Source organism: Megalobrama amblycephala, linkage group LG13, assembly GCF_018812025.1.
Source record: "Megalobrama amblycephala isolate DHTTF-2021 linkage group LG13, ASM1881202v1, whole genome shotgun sequence".
Classification (NCBI taxonomy): Eukaryota; Metazoa; Chordata; class Actinopteri; order Cypriniformes; family Xenocyprididae; genus Megalobrama; species Megalobrama amblycephala.
The window spans coordinates 20,665,616-20,684,856 of record NC_063056.1 but is presented as its reverse complement, the minus strand read 5'-3'; the positions used below and the strand labels follow the sequence as shown (position 1 = coordinate 20,684,856).

Genomic DNA, 19,241 nt, shown 5'->3' with positions numbered 1-19,241 from the left:
AATATTATTTAGGAAACAACTGAAAGCTACATGTCATTGTATTATGATTTGCCATTTTATTTGTAAATTATTTGTATTAACAGCATATTTTGCAAGATTTGGCTGGGTTAATGAAGACACTGTATGAGTTAATGAAATGCTAATTATTACTTAAATCATAAAAAATAAAAAATAAAATACAATTTTAAAGTTTAAAATAAAAATAAAACACTTCGCCATATATGACCAAATATGGCCATTAATGAACATCAGAGAACCATGAACATGTGAATGTGTTGTTAATTTATTAAAATATTAACTTGTCAAGGAGTACTTCAAGTAAACATTTTAGGCCAAAAAGGTTCGGCTGACAAAAAAGGGAATCCCTGGTATAGAGGATAGGCAAAGATTCAAATATTTAAACTCTTTGACATTTCAAGGCTATAAAGGTCTCATGATCAGGTCTAAATTCTCTCAAATATAGTGGCTAAATCAGTCACTAAGTCATTGCTATTGCAGTCTCTTCTGTCTAGGTTTGATGGCGACTGATTGTGAGCAGAACAATGTCTTTTCAATCCAACATAATCAACAAGAATCCACTGTCTCTAATCCAGAAAATCCCTCCAACTGCTAATGGAGACAACTATTTGAGAATATCTACACTGCCTCCAGTGATCAGTGCAACAACCTTCTTTTAATTAAGTAAAAACATCTCTAATCCCTAATACACCACTTATCTAAACCTAAAACATCTAGATTGGCCGGCGGCTAAAAATGAGGCACATCCATCAAAGAAAAGCAAGCATTAGATGGAGGACCGAGTTTAACCAAAATATTTTAATTACGGCAAAGTCAGCATCACAGAAATCGAAAAGGAGCCTCTGTGAAACTCACCACAGGATGCTCTAACATTCTGCGCTTCTGAAATTTGCAGAGTGAAACCATATACTCATCCACATGGCAATTTCAATCAAATGCGAAACGATTGTGATTGCAAATGCCTGCTGATGCTCTGCCATCCACTTAATTAAAAGGCACTTAAGCCAGACCATCCAGAAAAAGAGCCACAAATGTTCTGTTTGGAGTATCGTCTAGCATCGAGCAGGGCTTCATCCCACATCCCTGAGGACTGTCTTGTCTCAAATGTGCAATTGAACACTGTTCAACTTGCATTAGATGAACAACAAAATAACTAAAGTACCATCTCAGCTGTTGCTTGGAATAGACAATGACTAATCTACTGTCATAACATTAAACGATTCTCCACAGTCTTCTTCCAGTAAAAACCACAGACATGTAAATGTCTACACGAATGTATTGTAAAGTACAGAAAGATCAATTTTAATTTCTTTCTTTCTTTTCTTCCTTTAACCCCATTCCAGCTTCTGTGGCTATGTCCATGGCAAGAGCCAGGTTTAGTTATTCAAAAATAAATCTAAATAAGATGTTTAAGATTATTTAAAAATAAATAAATAAATAAGAATACATTTGGATTTACATGGTTAAAAACCTTGTACCAACAGAATAAAAAAAAGATTCTCAAAGGGGTAGAAGTATTACAGTCCAGCAAAATCTGTTTAAATGGACAGTGGATTCTGACCAGATGAACACTTTGGTGAGTTCTCCTGATAGTAAAAATTACGTGCGAGTCTTGAATGTCCGATCCGGCATCGTGTGTAAATGACCTGATCCCAGCCATTATTTAAATGGAATATATGTTTTTTCCCCAACATCAAGATTTATTTCATGTAATTTGTTGTTTAAGCCCTGATCCCATTCCAAATGCCATTTATTTTTGGTGTATGCACTTAATGTTCTCATATCTGTGAAAGGTATAAAGCATTTTATGGTTCTGTATAATGCTTCTTTGGCAGCACTGTCTGCTTGCTCATTACCAGAGATTCCTCAATGGCTAAGTACCAGCAGAAAATAATATTAAAATTCTTTGATTTTTTTCCAAGAGATGACAATTTCAATTTTAATTTAAAGACAACCACAGTACAGTCTAAAGTGTGTACTAAATACCTCATTGGTACATCCAAAAAAAATGGCCAAACATGTCTGAATATACATGAATGAGCCTCAAAAGAGCATTGCTTGACTGACTGAATGAATGAACTGAAATTCAAAAGCACTGACAAAGCAAAAACAGTAATAAATTAATTATATTAATAATAATAATATTATTATACACAGATTGTTTAAAACAACAATCTTTTGGTCTAACTGTCAAGTAATGCTTTTTGCATTCATAGTATAGTTTAAAAAAAAAAAAAAAAAAAAATCAATTTCCTAAAAGAGAATTACATTTTCTAAAGACTCAGACAAGGAACTTAAATGAAAGCAGCGATCACAATCTAGACAGATGTATTAAAAGGAACATCTCACAAACAGCTAATGTCTGCAGATATTTAGATATGCAGATACAGAGACAAACCCTTTTATTAAATGGATACTTTACCCAAAAATGAAAATTTGCTGTTAATTTACTCTGACCATACAAAAATGATGTTTTTTTCCTTCAGAAGAACAGTAAAGAAAATCTTTGGCTGAAACTGCGGTCCTTGGTGATTCATATAATGCGAGAGTCAAACAACATATACAGGCAAAACCTGACAATACATTGAGGTCTTATGAAGTGAAACAATCAGACTGTAAAAGAAACAGTACAACTTATTACCCCTTCTCCACAGCCTCGGCAAGTGGTCCTTAGCGAGTTCACGACAGTCTGGAGCTCGAGCTTTCTGTCACATTATGTCGTATGCGTGGAAGCTAAAACTTTTGGGAATATGTGAAAAGTCAATCTTCCCGACTGAGATCGCGCAAGTGAAATTAATATTAATTTTTTATATAGGTTGTGGCATCCAAGATAGGCACAAGTACCATTTTGATGAACAATATAAAACACTCATTCTCCCTCTCTGTTGTAAACAAACACAGCATCAGCTCACGAGCGAGTTTGCTCCCGCGCATACGTTATTATGTGACAGGAAGCTCACGCTCCAGACTGCCGTGAATGCTCTCAGGACCATTTTCCGAGGCTGTGGATTACAGGTAATAATGTTGTAAACAATGTTCAATCGTTCATGACCAATCGTTTTTCTTCATAAGACCTCAATTTTGCATCAGGACCCATGGGAATTAATTTTGTTTTGCCTGTATATATATTTTTTTTTAGACTTTCAATGACTTGGACCACGGTTTCAACTAAAAATCTTCTTTACTGTTCAATTAAAGAAAAAAGTCACCTACATCTTGGATGGCCTGAAGGTGAGTAAATGAACAGTAGTTTTTTATTTTTTGGTGAACTATCTCTATAATAAACAATAAGACAGTATGTGATAGAGACAATTGAAAAGGTAATTTCAGCATTTACTGTACCTCGTAGACTGCATCTGCCTCGTGGTCTCTGGGTCCTCAAACACCTTCACAATCGGCTCTGTGTCAGCTTGAAGTTGTTTCAGTTGAGCCACAACTTCAGTCCTCTTTTCTCTGAGAGCTGCAAATAGGTGATACATTTTAGATATGAATCTCATACAGTCAACTCTCATGTATCACATTAAGTGTCTTTGATCACTGAGGACCATTAGAAGTGAAACCACTCACAGCTGGGTATTTCTTTGTCAGGATATAAATTCCTGTATACATCCATGGCAAAGTCCACCATGTTGGTGTCACTGAGGAGATCCAGCTTTCCATGGAGGAGCTCATTCTCATTGTAGATCTATATAAAAATATATAGAACAAAAGTTAGGAACAATTTTATTAATGTTATTGAAAAGTCTGCAAGTCAGTAAAAACAGTAATATTGTGAAATATTTTATTACATTTTAAAATAACTTATGTATTTAAATATTTTAAAATGTAATTTATTCCTGTGAAGACAAAGCATCATTACTCCAGTCTTCAGAGTCACATGATCCACACATATCAGAAATCATTCTATGTTGACTTAGTTTTCAATTATTATTGGCGCTCAATTATTAATAAAGGTTATTATCAATGTTGAAAACAGTTCCTGCTTAATATTTTTTTCAGAATCCTCTGATGAATAAAACATCATTTATTTGAAACAGAAATCTTTTGCAACATTATAAATGTTTTTACTGATGTTTTTCTTTTAAAGACTGATTTTATCCTAAACTTTTAAATGGTAGTGCATCACAGATACAACAAAAATATGAAGCAGCACAACATTGAATAAATGCAATAAATATTTTTTGAGCACCAAATCAGCTTATTAGAAGGATCATGTGACACTGAAGACTGGAGTAATGATGCTGAAAATTCAGCTTTAACATCATAGGAATAAATTATATTTTAAAATATATCACAATTATTATTTTAAATTGTAATAATATTTCACAATATTACTATTGTGCTATTTTTACAAATAAATAAGGACTTGATGAGCATTAAGATGATTGAAATTATATATATATATATAATTTCAATCATCTTAATGCTCACCAAGTCCTTATTTATTTGTAAAAATAAATATATATACTACAACACTCTTGAAACATTATTTGTTCATTCATTTTAATATGTAACAACTATGTTACATATTAAATATGTATTACAGTATGTAACTAATATGGCACACTTGGAATGATGGAATCTAAGGCAATTACTGACTGGTTCGCTGTTTTAAACACATTCTTACTGGTGGTTTGAAGACTGTAACAAGTAATTTTTGCAAATTCAACAAAACCTCATCTGTGACAGCCAGTTATCTAGGTGTAAACTCAAACAATGTAAACAAAATACTAATAATAATAAAAAAACAGGCCGTAGAAAATAATAATTGTAAACATCGCAGCACTGGCTTGAATGTGATAAGCCAAGACAAAGTGACAGTTTCTTCAGCTGGTCCGAAACTCTTTCTCACTGCTTAGAAAGGCAGTTCACACTGTTTAGCTAGCCTACACAGCTAGCAAATGACTAAGAGAAGAGTTACACAGCTGGCAAATAACTAATAGAAGAGTTAGCTACATTATGGTTAGACAAACTATTATTCAGGTCAAAGTTTTTTTAGTTCTGTCATTTTACTCGGTATTATTTTATTACCGGCTGAACTCACGAGTTATGTGATTTACACACTACCGGACGTACCGGTGCGGCTCCACTATTCCGGCTATCGTAACGCGCGCACGTGGTATTACCTATGCCGCCTTCTACAAACAAACAGTACTACAAGACGCCTTCAAATATGAACGAATGTTACACATGTACCTCTTTTACTGAGAGGAATTCCAGCAGTGGGAAAACGAGATGCCTGTCCAAAAAGTGGGCGATTTTGGTAGTCAGATCGTATTCCGCCATGTTGACAACGGAAGAGGACGCGCTTCAAAACAGGAAAAACTTTATTTAATTCAGTGTTCACACAGTACAACGCGCCTAGACTGCATATGCAGGTGCTAGTGAAAGTCACATAGTATCAGAGAGAACATACTGTTTTAAATTGATAAATGTTTGCTCTTTGCAAATAAAAATATTATAGAATAAAGTTACAAAGTAAGTAACAAATAAAACAGAATACATATATATATATATATATATATATATATATATATATATATATATATATATATATATATATATATATATATATATATATATATATACACTGCCCTCCAAAAGTTTGGAAACACCCCTGGCAAAGTGTGGTTTTGGATGATATCAGCATAAATCCTTATCATTTTTTGGTGCAAATACATTAAAGTAACTTGACATTATCATTGAAGACCAGCAATAATAATTTTCATTTTGATTACATAATAACAGCAATATATACATGTCAAAGTCAGAAATGCCCCTTTGTCAGCTGTGATGCCTGGTTACTGGTTGGCCCAGGTTTGTAAAAGATTTTTGGGTCAGCACACCTTAATAGCTTCAACAATTGATTGCCAATTAAGTTTAGAATACAATGAACCAATTAGAACCCAGTTTAGGTCAGATAGCTGCTAATGGTGGATATTTTGATGAATCAAAAATGTAAGTTTTTTCTATGTTTAAACTGTTTATGTAATAAAATATGTTTTCGTAGTTTGTGTTGTCCCTTATCAGTGCAAAATTATCACAAATTTAAAAGGATTCATGCCAATATTGTCCAAAACCCCACTTTTCTAGGGCGTTTCCAAACTTTTGGAGGGCAGTATATATATATATATATATATATATATATATATATATATATATATATATATATATATATATATATATATATATATATATATTAATTTAGCCTACTCGGCTATTCTCTGTAGGCCTCTAAATAGATTAAAAAACTACTAAAATAAAAACATTAATATAGAAAAAATAATAAAACAACAAGGTTTAATAATATAACACTTTATTGTAAAACGGTAGAAATTTAAGGAATAAAATTAAATTTTATTAATAAAATTTACTTGACTATTCTGTGCTAAAAGAATTGAATAACATATGATGCTATATAAAATATAGTTAAAGTTTTGTGTCAGTATTGTAAAGTATTGTACTCACAAATAAAAGAATAGAATAATATATAAATAAAAACAGTTTTAAGTTTACTAAACTCAACGTGAATACAATAGAACAGAATACAACAATCTCCTAAGTGTGTAATTCTCTGATATTTATTAGAGTTAAGTAGGGGCACAGTTATGCTATAAACCTTTCAAGACCATATAATTTGACTGCAGAATTGATACAATGAAACATTTTATTTAAAGAGGTCATGTTTTGCCAAGTGAACTTGCTGAATTTTGAAAATCCTGCTGAAATAATGGGCCTCTTCCAGAACCCACTGAAATTCCTCCAGCAGACAAGTATCAGCGAGAGTTCAGCGAGAGTTCCAGAGAGAAGTGACCTCTCTGGAACACAGTGCTACCTTCACTTCAAGATCAAAACAAAAGGGAGGTCCAACAGGAAAAAAGCTCACTCAACGACATTACTGTCAAAATAAGCACGCGATATGGGCCTACCTCAATGAGAAATTGAAGACAGGAGCAGAAGAGCATCCAGCGGGTTTTATGCTCCTCACTTCAGCAGCTGCCTCATAAAGATGCCCATGTGTTGGCCATACACTGCAGAGAAGAGCCAATATCAGCTCCTAAATGGTCCATCTCTAATGGGTTCCACAAGCGCCATGTTTACTTGACAACCACACGGCACTGTCCTGGATCCCAAAACAATTTCCCTCTTGTAACGTCAAATCCTTGTTTTGTTCTGACTGTGGAATGAGTCACAAATATAGTCACTTTGGCCAAGTCTGTTTAACTGGGCAACTCTGGCATTCCTTAAACTTTGAGAGCTGGAGGGAAAACAACATTATGTATAGTTAAAGACATCTTTGTTTAAGAATCCGAACAAAGCACTTTATATTTAAACGTGTCTTGTTGTATTTTAAACACTTCACACATTTAATTCACACATTTTGAACGGTATGACATCTTGTTAGGGCTCGAGCACCCTATTGTAATTGCTCGCCCAATTCTTCTTCTTCTTCAAAATGAATCGCATTTTTGAGGGCCTAAACATGCTCGAAAACTCATGAAACTTTGCACACGCATCAGAAGTGCTGAAAATTTACGTTTGATATGGGTTTCAGAATTAGGTGTGGCAAAATGGCTCGATAGCGCCACCTACAAAATTTCAATTAAGCGCCCTTTGCTCTACGTTTCACATACAGGTATGAAATTCGGTAGACACATCATGTAACAACCCAATACCTACAAAAAAGCCCCTGGGTGCTGTAAACTTTGGCAGTTTTTGCCACGTCCAGACGTTGTACTTTAACGAACTCCTCCTAGAGCTTTAATCAGATCAACGTCATATTTGGTCAGTCTAATCTAAAGGCCTTTGAGACGTTAAATTGCGAAGATCTAGAGTTTTCGCTGAAGGGCGTGTTGTAAGAGGAAGCTGTTGTAAGTCAGGCATACAATGTACGATCTGCCCCAAACTTCACGTGTGATGAGAGTCCTGGCCTAAGACATCTATATGCCAATATTCAGTTAGTCATAGCGCCACCTGCTGGCAACAGGAAATGGCTTGCTTTACACTGTAATTCACTCCCAGAAACACATTTCAATATGCCACGAAGTGCCAAACATACTAGAAACACGTTATATCATGCAACACTTGGCTAAATGCTAATGTATTCAGTTAACGCCACGAAACAGGAAGTTGTCTGATCTGCTCCAAACTTCACATGTTTGATAATAGTCCTGGCCTGAAGACATCTACATAGCAATATTCAGTTACAGTCAAAGCGCCACCTGTCAGCAGGAAGTGTGGCACTTTGAAATGACTTTGCCATATTTCCCTTGTATTTACTCGCTTACATGCATGTCGCCCACTGTTCACTGTTTTCCTGATGCCAACGGATGGTGGTGAGTCCGGATGCGAGGGCCCTTTCATCGCTGCTTGCAGCTTTAATTAGTTTTGTGGTTGAAAGTTTAACATGATTTTTAACTTCCCTCTTTGGGAAATATAACATCAAAATGTCACACTTGCTTTAGTTATAAGCCAGTTTTCACAGTCTTTATGTGAGGTTTTCTTTGCAAAATAATCATGTTTTTGAGTTGTTGTTTTTGTTTTTGTTTTTTTGCAGACACACCCACCATACGTTCCCAGAGTTCATGAGAAAATCCTTTTGTCCAAATAATTCAGCATCAATAATGCATTTCTTGCATGCGAGCGTATGCGATGTGGCAGCCTTGGAATTTTTACAAAAGAAAAGCAAGGAGCTTATTTATTTAATGCTCTTATTTTATTTATTTGTTTTATAATTCTCAATTACAATTTTTTGTTTGTTCCCTGTTTCAACAATTTGGCACATCAAGCTGGTACTCGGCTTGGGAAGACCTCCATGAAAATTCTTGTGAAATAATTATCCATGCTGTTAAGTGGTTTGGTTTAACTGTGCAAATAGGCACCATGTCGGGGATTGTAAATGCTCCACTAAAGGAATTTTTATTTTTCCTCACTGTCCCTATTTATAAAGTACATAAGTGTTCTGTCTCTCTCAGGAATAAAGGTGTATTTTTTTTTAATGAAAGGGATAGTAATTATAAGTTTTATCACATACGTTTTATCTTCTAAATTTGAGACGAAATTAGCGTATTTGGTGTTTTAAATTCATCTTTTTTCATTTCCAAATATAAGTGCAGCAAAGTTGGTTTATTAGTTATTTCAGAGTGAATACAACCAATATGCTGAAATCAGCAAATAGAATCATCAACTGTTTTGCTTGTAAACTTGATAAGGCAAAGACTTCCAGAAAGAGTCCAATGCTGGCAAAGGCTGTTGGAAAAGGAAGGAGCAATAGGTTAAACACCGCAATAGAATACTAGACTAATTGACATTAAGACTACTTTTGAAAAATTAATTCTGAGGCCAAATTGCTCTGGTTTCTCCTGTTTCAACCAGCCAATCATTTTAATGAAGGAGGCCCTGGAGCACAGCATTGGAAAATCCACGTTTACCCTCTCCACCAAACAAGACTGAGGCTAGAAGAGACAGTGAGCGTGATGAAAATTCACTTTTTAGTTCTCTTGCTTGTCCGTTTAACCCAGCTCGTCTGTATGGGGCAGAGCCGGCAGAGCCCCACTAAAATATTCATCCAAATACAGACCTCTATATACACTGAATTAATAATAAATTATACATGTGTTCAGCATTCTGCAACAAATGTTTTTCTGATTTTCTAGCCTATTTTAAGTCGTAAAGTGAGCAGGATATATTAAAATTAGGGTATGGATTCGGCAGGCATGAATTATGATACTATGGCCATGTCCCAAATGGCACCCTCATAGTCTTCCTCTGAGTCCGCACTTTCATGACGTGATGCCGCTTTGACTGCCAGGTAAAGTCCTCTGAGTAGCTCACAGTCTTGTGGGCTTAGCAGAAGTGCGCATCGAGGGCGCATAGCAGCCGCAAAGGGGGCGCTCACGAGCACCCTTCGACGAATGGGACACCCTACGGTCTTGTGGACTTAAGGCTGATATATACTTCTGAGTCAGACTTACGCCGGAGCCTCTACGCTGTAGTCTATGCGTCTGTTTTCATTTGTACTTCTGCGTTGTTGTCCGTGTCTACGTGCATGCAGACCACTAGTAGGTAGTGTCCGCGATCATGTTGAGTATCAAGTCATAAGCCAAAGAATAAGCAGCTTGTCATGAACGTTGTCAGAGAAGCTTACAAATAGAAGCGGCAAATAGGTAACGACTTTTGTTGCAGTTTGACTGTATGTGTTCCCTGAAACAGAGCATTTTTTCATTCCTATTCTCTCTTCTCTGATCACTCCGCTCCAGTTTTTTGACCTGAGGGAGGGGTTCTAGCAGACCAATCACAGTGCTTGTGGTCCACGTAGAATTGACACGTTGTTACATTTTTGACGAGGTGCACGTCATAGGCTACGCATGCTACACACAGCCTACGCCGTATAGCTACGGCGTACACTTGACTCAGAAGTATAAATCAGCCTTTAACGGGCAAACACATGCAGCGGCCATTGTAAGTCCACAAGACCGAAAGTGCACATGAAGTGTGCCATTTGAGACGGGCTCTATGTATGTGGAGCAGAGCCCTCCCCAGCTCTACAGCGCCCCACAATTTTCCAATGTAAATCTGTGGTGAAAAATGGAACTGCAGCATGCTCTAACTGAGAGCAATTTGGGCAGATTTCCCCCTCATTTTCACGTTATCTTACGTAAACCTCCCTCCAGATCAAGTATATGTGATACATGTATTTCAAATACCAAATAGTATTTTGTAATTTGTATTTGATAGGGTTGATTAAAATGGCTTTGTATTTTGTATCAAAATACTTTAGTGTTTTGAATTTTTGTATACTGTAAAATACTTTATAAGAAGTCTACATGATGACGTCATAAAAATGTGGCCTCTGATTGGTGCCTACTCAGTGGTTTGCCCAGACTTGTTGAGTTCGGAACAGATGTTAAGTTTTGGTGTTCGTTTTAGTAGCCTAGGCTAAATAGTTTACCAATTTACATAATGTTCTTGAAAACTATTATACCAAGCAGCAGCCCCCTATATTTATGATTAACAGTCAAATGATTAATTAGTTACAAACGAGTTGTTATGAATACAGGTGCCATCAGTTGTCTTCTTATGAATTACTTGTTTGTCATTGAGTCAGTGTTGCTGATGCAAAGTAGGCCCTTCATTACCAAACACCAAGTAACTAAATTAGGATACAATTATGAGTCATTCGCAACTGTTAAACATTAAACTGTTGGTTACTTTAAAACTAACCATCATCTGGGAGATCACAGGGATTTGTGAATATTTGATCCGTTAAAGCCACAATATGTAAATTTTCGCCACTAGAGGTCACTTATTCAGTCGCTTATCCTTGATTTTGTGGAATCATGGGATGTGTTGTCTTCACGTCTACAACCAGCGGAAAAGAATCGGGACGGAATCAGAAATCATGTTTATGGATGAGAGTATTAAAGGATTAGTCCACTTTCAAATAAAAATTTCCTGATAATTTATTCAGCCCCATGTCATCCAAGATGTCCATGTCTTTCTTTCGTCAGTCAAAAAGAAATTAAGGTTTTGCTGAAAACATTCCAGGATTATTCTCCTTATAGTGGAGTTCAGTTGACCCCAAATGGTTGAAGGTCAAAATTACAGTTTCAGTGCAGCTTCAAATGGCTTTAAACGATACCAGACGAGGAATAAGGGTCTTATCTAACAAAACGATCGGTCAATTTGTCAAATAAATATGATTTATAAACACAAATGATCGCCTTGCAAGTGCTTCACCATTCCGCCTTCCATATTCTTCAAAAAGCTTACGCTGTATGTCCTGTGCCTTCCCTATTCTACTTATGGAACGAACGCAGCGCCAGTTCTGTTTTTCCGTAAGTTGAATAGGGAAGGAGTAGGACATACAGCGTAAGCTTTTTGAAGAATACAGATGACATGGGGGTGAGTAAATTATCAGGAAAATTTTATTTGAAAGTGGGCTAGTCCTTTAAGGTTACTGTAGTATGAAGCAGAGCAGGGAGAGTGATGTTGGAGTTGAACGAGGCCGCTGGAGTGATTGCTAATGAGAGACGAACGCGACAGAGAGCAGTGGAATTTTTATTATGCCACAGTTGCCGCTTCTGCTTTTTTCAGTCTAGTGTATGTGGGGTAATGCAGCGCTGATTATCATATTATACACAGTTGTTATAATGCTACTCTGTGTTTGCCCGGCAGCTGCTATGAGTCACTTGTTGCACACTGCAGTAAGCTAGATTGATATTAGTCATGGTAAAATGTGGTACTCGCAGTAAATCAAGAAAATGAGATTTTAACAAGAAGCTATATAACATGATTAGTTTTCTGTCGATGAATGAATCCAAACAGTTCCTCATCTGTCTGATAAAACATATAATATATTACATATAATGTATTTTATTAGACAGATGAGGAATATAATGCATCTTTGGTGTTTCTATGGTTTCTACAAAATAAAAGCAGAAACCGAGGGTAACGCGGGTATGATGTCATTGATAGGCGATGCATGGGCACAGCCTGTGTCCTGGTTAAAATGGCTTATTTCTCTGGATTTAAACATTCTTGGAAATATTTGGGATAATGTAAGTACACAAGTCAACAAAATATGTTGTTCTAGTGGTTTTCGGATACTTGAATCCAAGAATCCTGCTGTACATATTGTGCCTTTAACTGATTTGCATATGTCAGATTTATTGCATGACTCAGGCAGAGAAAAGCTATCAAACATTGTTTACTTAATCAGCTGAGTCAGTGTAATGGTGAAGGTGTAGATCAAATTAGTAGGCCAATTGATGGAAGGTTTGCGAAGAAATTTCATGCTCTCTTGTAAAAGTATTTTTTAGTATTTTTAAAATACAAAAATACAGTAGTTTATTTTGATACATGGTGTGGCTGCTGTATTTTGTAGTTTATACACTTAAAATGAAGGTATTTGGTATTTTATTTTAAAATACATTTTGATGTATTTTTGCCCAACCCTGTCCACTGGGTTGAAGCAACCCAAGATAACATGATATATAGCCCCTGGAATGCAACCAGGGGAACCCCGCCAAAAACGCAGATTTTACCCCCTGAACGTTTTTTACCTAAGCTACATTTATAATACGAAACCCCTCATATTATAGTATGACTGTACATTCCTTTGAAGCAACCTATTTCTGACATGTACGGAAATGGAGCAATAATAGTTCCTGAAGACTGACACGTTAGCTAACACACCAGAACATGTGAAACCGTTGCTTATTAATATGTGGTTACAAGTCAAGGTGACGTTGGTGACCCATAATTTAAGCGGTACAAACGCAATGGCACACAAAAAAAAAGTTCTCTTGGCCTTGGTACCTCCTTAACAGGTCATTTCAACACAAATAGAGTCATTTATAAAGAGGAACTGTGTTTTACAGTGAATCATACCAAATTGTGGCTTTATTAATGCACAGGAAACTGTGAGCGCTACTGTAGGTGATTAAATTGCTGATGTTCCTTTGAGGGAAACATACTGCTCTGGAAAATATAGAGACCTTTCTGCATTTGCAATTGGACGAAGTTAGTAAACCCAAATCCCTCTGGATCTTTAAAGTTAGTGTTTTAAAACGAGGCCTAAATCTAACCTAAATTTTTATAACCTTATTTGACTGACGAAGTGTTGAATGAGCTCATGGTTATATTTCCCTCCAAAATGCTGCAAATCAATTTGATGTAAAAATTGACTCAATTAATATATTTGCAGAAGTATCTTTCTTGATGTTTTTGGACATGCAATGTTTATGTAGATGGAAATGGATGGTTTAAATGTCTGTGGTAGACAGTAAAATGTTTGTAGGAAAAGTTCTGATTGCCCCAGATGTTGTTGCTGCTTTTTTACAACTCTTCTGTCTGGAAACTACACTATGCAGATGCTCCACAACACGTCGGAGTGAATACTGCACACCCACGCTCCATCTCCACCCATCCCAACTGAGAAAAGTGGTGGGTATGACCACAAAAATAATAACTTGCACAATTAAGTATTCCACTCCGAGTGCACACGCACAAATGGACATCTTTCTTCCTTTCACTATCATAAACCTCAAGCCTCAAAATAAAAAACAGCACCTTACATAAGACTTGTAAGTAAAAACCACTGCTGCATTTTGTTTTAAATCTATCACACTTGACTGTTACACATAGAGGCTACCATTTTTACATGACAAAATACTGTGTTCAACCCTGTGAACACTGTGTGCTATATCACTTCACAAACAATAAATAAATAAATGTATTAATTAATAAAAACATTAAACATTGTGTTATACCACAAAACAGTATTATACCACTTCACAATAAGTAAAAAATACATACTGTAGATAAAGCAAAACAAATTTGTGTTATATGGAGGGCCAAATTAATTGTGGAACATTTATTTATTTAATATTTATTTATTTAATTTAAGAATTTATTTAATTTATTTATTCAACATTTATTTAATTAATGAGTAATTTGGCCCTCTATAGTTATACCAAATATTTATTCATGAATAAATAAGTAGAGCAAAACATTGAACATTGTATTATACCACTTCACAATAAAAATAAATAAACCTCATTGTATGTTTGTATTATGTGTGAGTGTGGAAAGGAATGTCATGAGAGAAAAGAGGTGATATGTTCAGAGGAAGTTTATAAATAGCCCACGGAACGGCCTGGCATCGTACCCACTTCATGTGTATGAGGCCCCATTGTCACCTCATTAACTGCAGGGAACTATTGTTAAGTAAAGTGTCATGGAGACACCCTGTTGTTACTTATCTGACTCCGTCAGGGGGAGGAAGATTGGAGGGTGGTCCCTAGAGCAGCCGTGTCTAGCCAGTTTCTCCACACCTTTGTGTGGGCTGCTGCTGCCAGGCGCTCTCTAGTCTCCCCAACCTTAATGAGGAGCCATGGACCACACTGTGAATAAGATGGGGAAATGCCAGGGACATAGTACATTTTGATTGGACACTCGTAAAAAAAAAAAAAAAAAAAAAAAGAAGAAGAAGAAGAAGAAAATATTTTTTTCCCCCAACCCCCCACCCCCAACACACACACACACACACACACACACTACGTATGCCGACTGTATATGTAGGCTATTTCTGCTAAAATCTCTACACAAGCTACACAAACTTCCGGTATAGCATTCTGCCATAGCAAACTGTGGTAGTAAAAAAACGTTGTCATATTTCTAATATCTGTTGATCACAAATTACAATATTGTTTATTATATACATTACTAACTATAGTTAACATAACATTTTAGTGTATTATATTAAAACATAACATTTAAAGGGATGGTTCGAATCGGACATCACAGCTCGCGCAGTTTGCTCCGTTTGTGCTACAAACCAGCGTATTTATAATTAAGACAATACACTCAAAAAAAATGAATTGTCAAGTGGTTCCACGCAACAATATTGAGTAATTTGTACAAGAAACTATTTAGTTGAATGAACAAAAGAAATTCAAGTACAAAATTTATTTTAGTAAATACAAATCATTTGAATGTCACTGTTACATAATATTTATATGTGCAGTTTACTTAATAATGTTATGTTGATTACGTAAGGTGAACACATTTTTTTTTTTTTTTTTGAATAATCATTTAAATAAAAAGGATACAACATATCAGAATGCAGCCCCTCACCCCAAAATGCACTCAAAAAATAACTCATTGAACAAACTCAATTGAATTGAGAGCAGGAATTTCATCCTATAAACATGCACATATGAGTGCGCACAGCCTAAACACAGGCGACACTCTTCTGCATGATGGTAACCACAAAATTCAAAAACATTACAGAAACTACTCTAAATGTCCAACATAACTGAACATTTAAACACTAACATAAACTAACAACATCTTTCCCTTTACTGAAAAACACATAAAATAACACTTTAATCCCTAAATTTACTCTCCTAATGCAGTCCCTTGCAAAGCATGCTGGGAACTACGGATCCACTGCACAGTTAGTTATGTCAACAATAATGTGCGCGTTTCACATAGCAATGTTAAGTTGACTGAACTAACACTTACTAAGTAAAGCTGACAATACTCAATTTTAGTAGAAACAACGCAGTTAAATTACGTTCATGTAGTTACATGATTTTTTTTTAAGTAATGTGAACAAGGGTGGTTTGAGTGAAACTAACAACAGTGAAAGTTCATTTTTTTGAGTGTACATTAAAATAATATGGTATATAATACCAGTTTGCAATATCAAGCAGCATAACAAACTGTTTTGTACAGCAAAATATAACTGGAAATGAGTGACACTGGAAGCTAGACACATTCAATTTTCAAATGGCCGCACCCGTTCTTAAAGGGATAGTTCACCCAAAAATAAAAATTATCTCATGATTTACTCACCCTCAAGCCATCCTAGGTGTATATGATTATCTTCTTTCAGAAGAACACAGTCAGAGATGTTTTTCAATCCATATGGCTCCAGGGGGTTAATTAAGGTCCTCTGAAGTGAAGCGGTGTTTTTTTTGTAAGAAAAATATCCATATTTAAAAATGTATTAACTATAATAACTAGGCTGTACACATTGATTTGCAGCCGTACACATTGAGACGCGTGCTGAGGAGCTAATGCCACCTCATTAGATGATGTTTGATAAAAATCGCATATAGACGTACATAAAGTTTGCTACTAGACTTAAAGTTATTGTTGCAGTTGTTGTTCATTTTAGTCGGAAGCAGCGGCCTACGAAATGTCATTGGGAAAGGAATGTAATTTCAAGTAAGTTATTGATTAAAATATGGAGTTGATTGAAACAATACAATGGTAATTCAACATTCAAGTTTAAATTGCTCTTTGAATAGCACTAAATTAACTTGTTAGCCTATATTGACAGCATAATTGCCCAACTGTTTTTTTCTTTAAAAAAAGAAAAAAAAGTGTCTTAATGCAATTCATGACATGCAATGAAGAAAATGAGTAACACATAGACAAAATTTTCATGAAAAACCATTCCCCCGTGATAGCTGATCATTAATACACCGCCAGACAAGTCTCCAGCTGCTTTTCATTGCAATATCAAATGAATCCAAATCAACTGCCTCTGAAGATGAATGCCTCCATGCATGATACCTCAAAGTCAAACCTTAGCTCTGGGCCTCTGTGCCAGTGAAATGAATTTAAATGATTTTCCCCTTGCTTTTTAGATATGCATCACCTCGCTCTTTGGACGTGTCTAGTGATAAATCAACATCCCAGACTCCTTATCCCGTGCCCGATGCTGACTTCAGCACTGTCGTATTCGATGCCATTGGACTTGGGTTATCTCTGGAGCCAAGGGTGAGCAAACAATGCAGACTCACACAGAACCTCCTATTGCACCGAGCACAGTAAGACAACATCTGCACCGCACATGTAAGCCAGAACACAATTGCTTGCTCTGAGAATTCAAGTCAAGACTGCATTTTAATCGCTTAATGGAAAAGCTTAATGTCCAATAATGTTTTTCTGGACGTGCAAATGCATTTGAGAGATTGTAAAAACATGATTGAAATAAACCTCTTCTATTAAATACTTTTGCTAACAGCAATGAAATGCATTTAAAAATGTCTTATTCTATTTCATATCTATATGGAAAAAGTATTTTTTAATAAAATTTTCAGTTGAATTAAATTGCATTTCTGCTTCTGTTGAATTGTCAGCCATGATTATTTTATTTTCCAGAAACAAAGATATCCACTAATGGGGGTTATTTGTGTAGATTTGTTTGTTCATGTTGTCTTAATGTCTACACCCAAGGGTCCCTCTCTATGCAAAATCAAAGCAACTTTTATCAAGCCAGTAATATTACTTTGTGTTCATCTTATATGTGAGTACATCATTTTAAAGTTTTTGTGAATGTTATTTTCAACCCAGATTCTACCGGATTGTACCAGATTTGGTACCAGTTTTGATTTCATGCACCAACTGTCAAAAATCTGAGGTTAGTAGGATTATGATTTATGATTATTTTAAAAGAAATTAATTCTTTTATTCAGCAAGGGTGCATTAAATTGATCAAAATTGATAGTAGAGACATTTATAATGTTACAAAACATTTAGATTTCAAATAAAGACTTAACATTTTTTTAACATTATTCATCAACGTATCATGGTTTCCACAAAAAAAAAGAAGAAGAAGCAGCACAACTGTTTTCAACATTGATAATAATAAGAATTGTTTCTTGAGCATCAAATCTGCATATTAGAATGATTTCTGATGGATCATGTGACACTGAAGACTGGAGTAATGGCTGCTGAAAATTCAGCTTTGCCATCACAAGAATAATTACATTTTAAAATATATTAAAATAGAGAAAAGTTATTAATATTTCACAATGTCAATGTTTTGCTGTATTTTTGGTCAACTAATTCAAAAACATTAAACCGACTTCAAAGTTTTTAATGGAGGTGTATATTTTTAAGTGGTAGTCATTTATTTATATATAAAATGTTCAATGAGCAAAAGTTGATTGCTAGTATATTGATTAAGGTATATTTTAGCATCACTTTGCTCTATGATGTGTAAAAACTGTGATAGAAGGATACGGGTTAGGGTTAGGGTTAATGCTAACATTGAGAAAAAGCAAGATGAATTTTACCATAAACTTAGATGTCAGTGCCTGTGTAAATATCATATAGATGAGGCAAATATGAAGTAGCTAAAAATGAAAATGAAATGGTGCTAACTTTGCATGTTTTTAATGCACCAAAACCTCAAATGATTGGCGACCCCCTGAGGACATAGACGTCTTCAGTTGCAACAATAGCAGAGAAGGGCCAGACCGCCACTACTTTGGATACTGTAACTTTGGATAGACCTATTTCTGTGGAGAATCAAGCAGTGGTCTTGTGAAATCATTGTGCTTCGGCTGCACTTCACCGCCAGAGTAAAGTTGAGGAAATTACAGACGTGCTATAAAAACAAGCTGTATTTCCAGCGGTTTCTCGTAATTGTGCTTACTGTTTACAGAACTGGTGACAACAGTCCTTCCTTTGTATTGGCGTTGCTACAGTAGGTGTCCTGTATCGTTTCTGATGTGGCTGCGCTTTGCCAACCCCAAAAGACACACGGGAAGACTCTAAAACATCTTTATAGATGTTACGGACTGAGTCCAAGGAGTGACAGTGGCATGGGTGAGTTGTGGGTCATGCTCTATTGCCCACACATATTGAGGGCAACTGAGGCGTGACCCATTCAGTCTCAGGAAGTGTTTTGCTAAACGAAA

General features: G+C 35.6%; 1 protein-coding gene across 1 annotated transcript in view; it reads right to left on the bottom strand.

Annotated features, from left to right (window-relative positions):
- Positions 1-5,365, bottom strand: part of eif3ea (eukaryotic translation initiation factor 3, subunit E, a) — a 50,736-nt gene extending 45,371 nt beyond the window's left edge. The window contains exons 1-3 of the mRNA XM_048152092.1: positions 5,215-5,365; positions 3,586-3,703; positions 3,361-3,478 (exon numbers count right to left, since the gene is read on the bottom strand). Coding sequence (XP_048008049.1) covers positions 3,361-3,478; positions 3,586-3,703; positions 5,215-5,304 — 326 coding nt within the window. The 5' untranslated portion in view covers positions 5,305-5,365. The remainder of the gene's footprint in view (positions 1-3,360; positions 3,479-3,585; positions 3,704-5,214) is intronic.
- Positions 5,366-19,241: the final 13,876 nt, after the last annotated feature.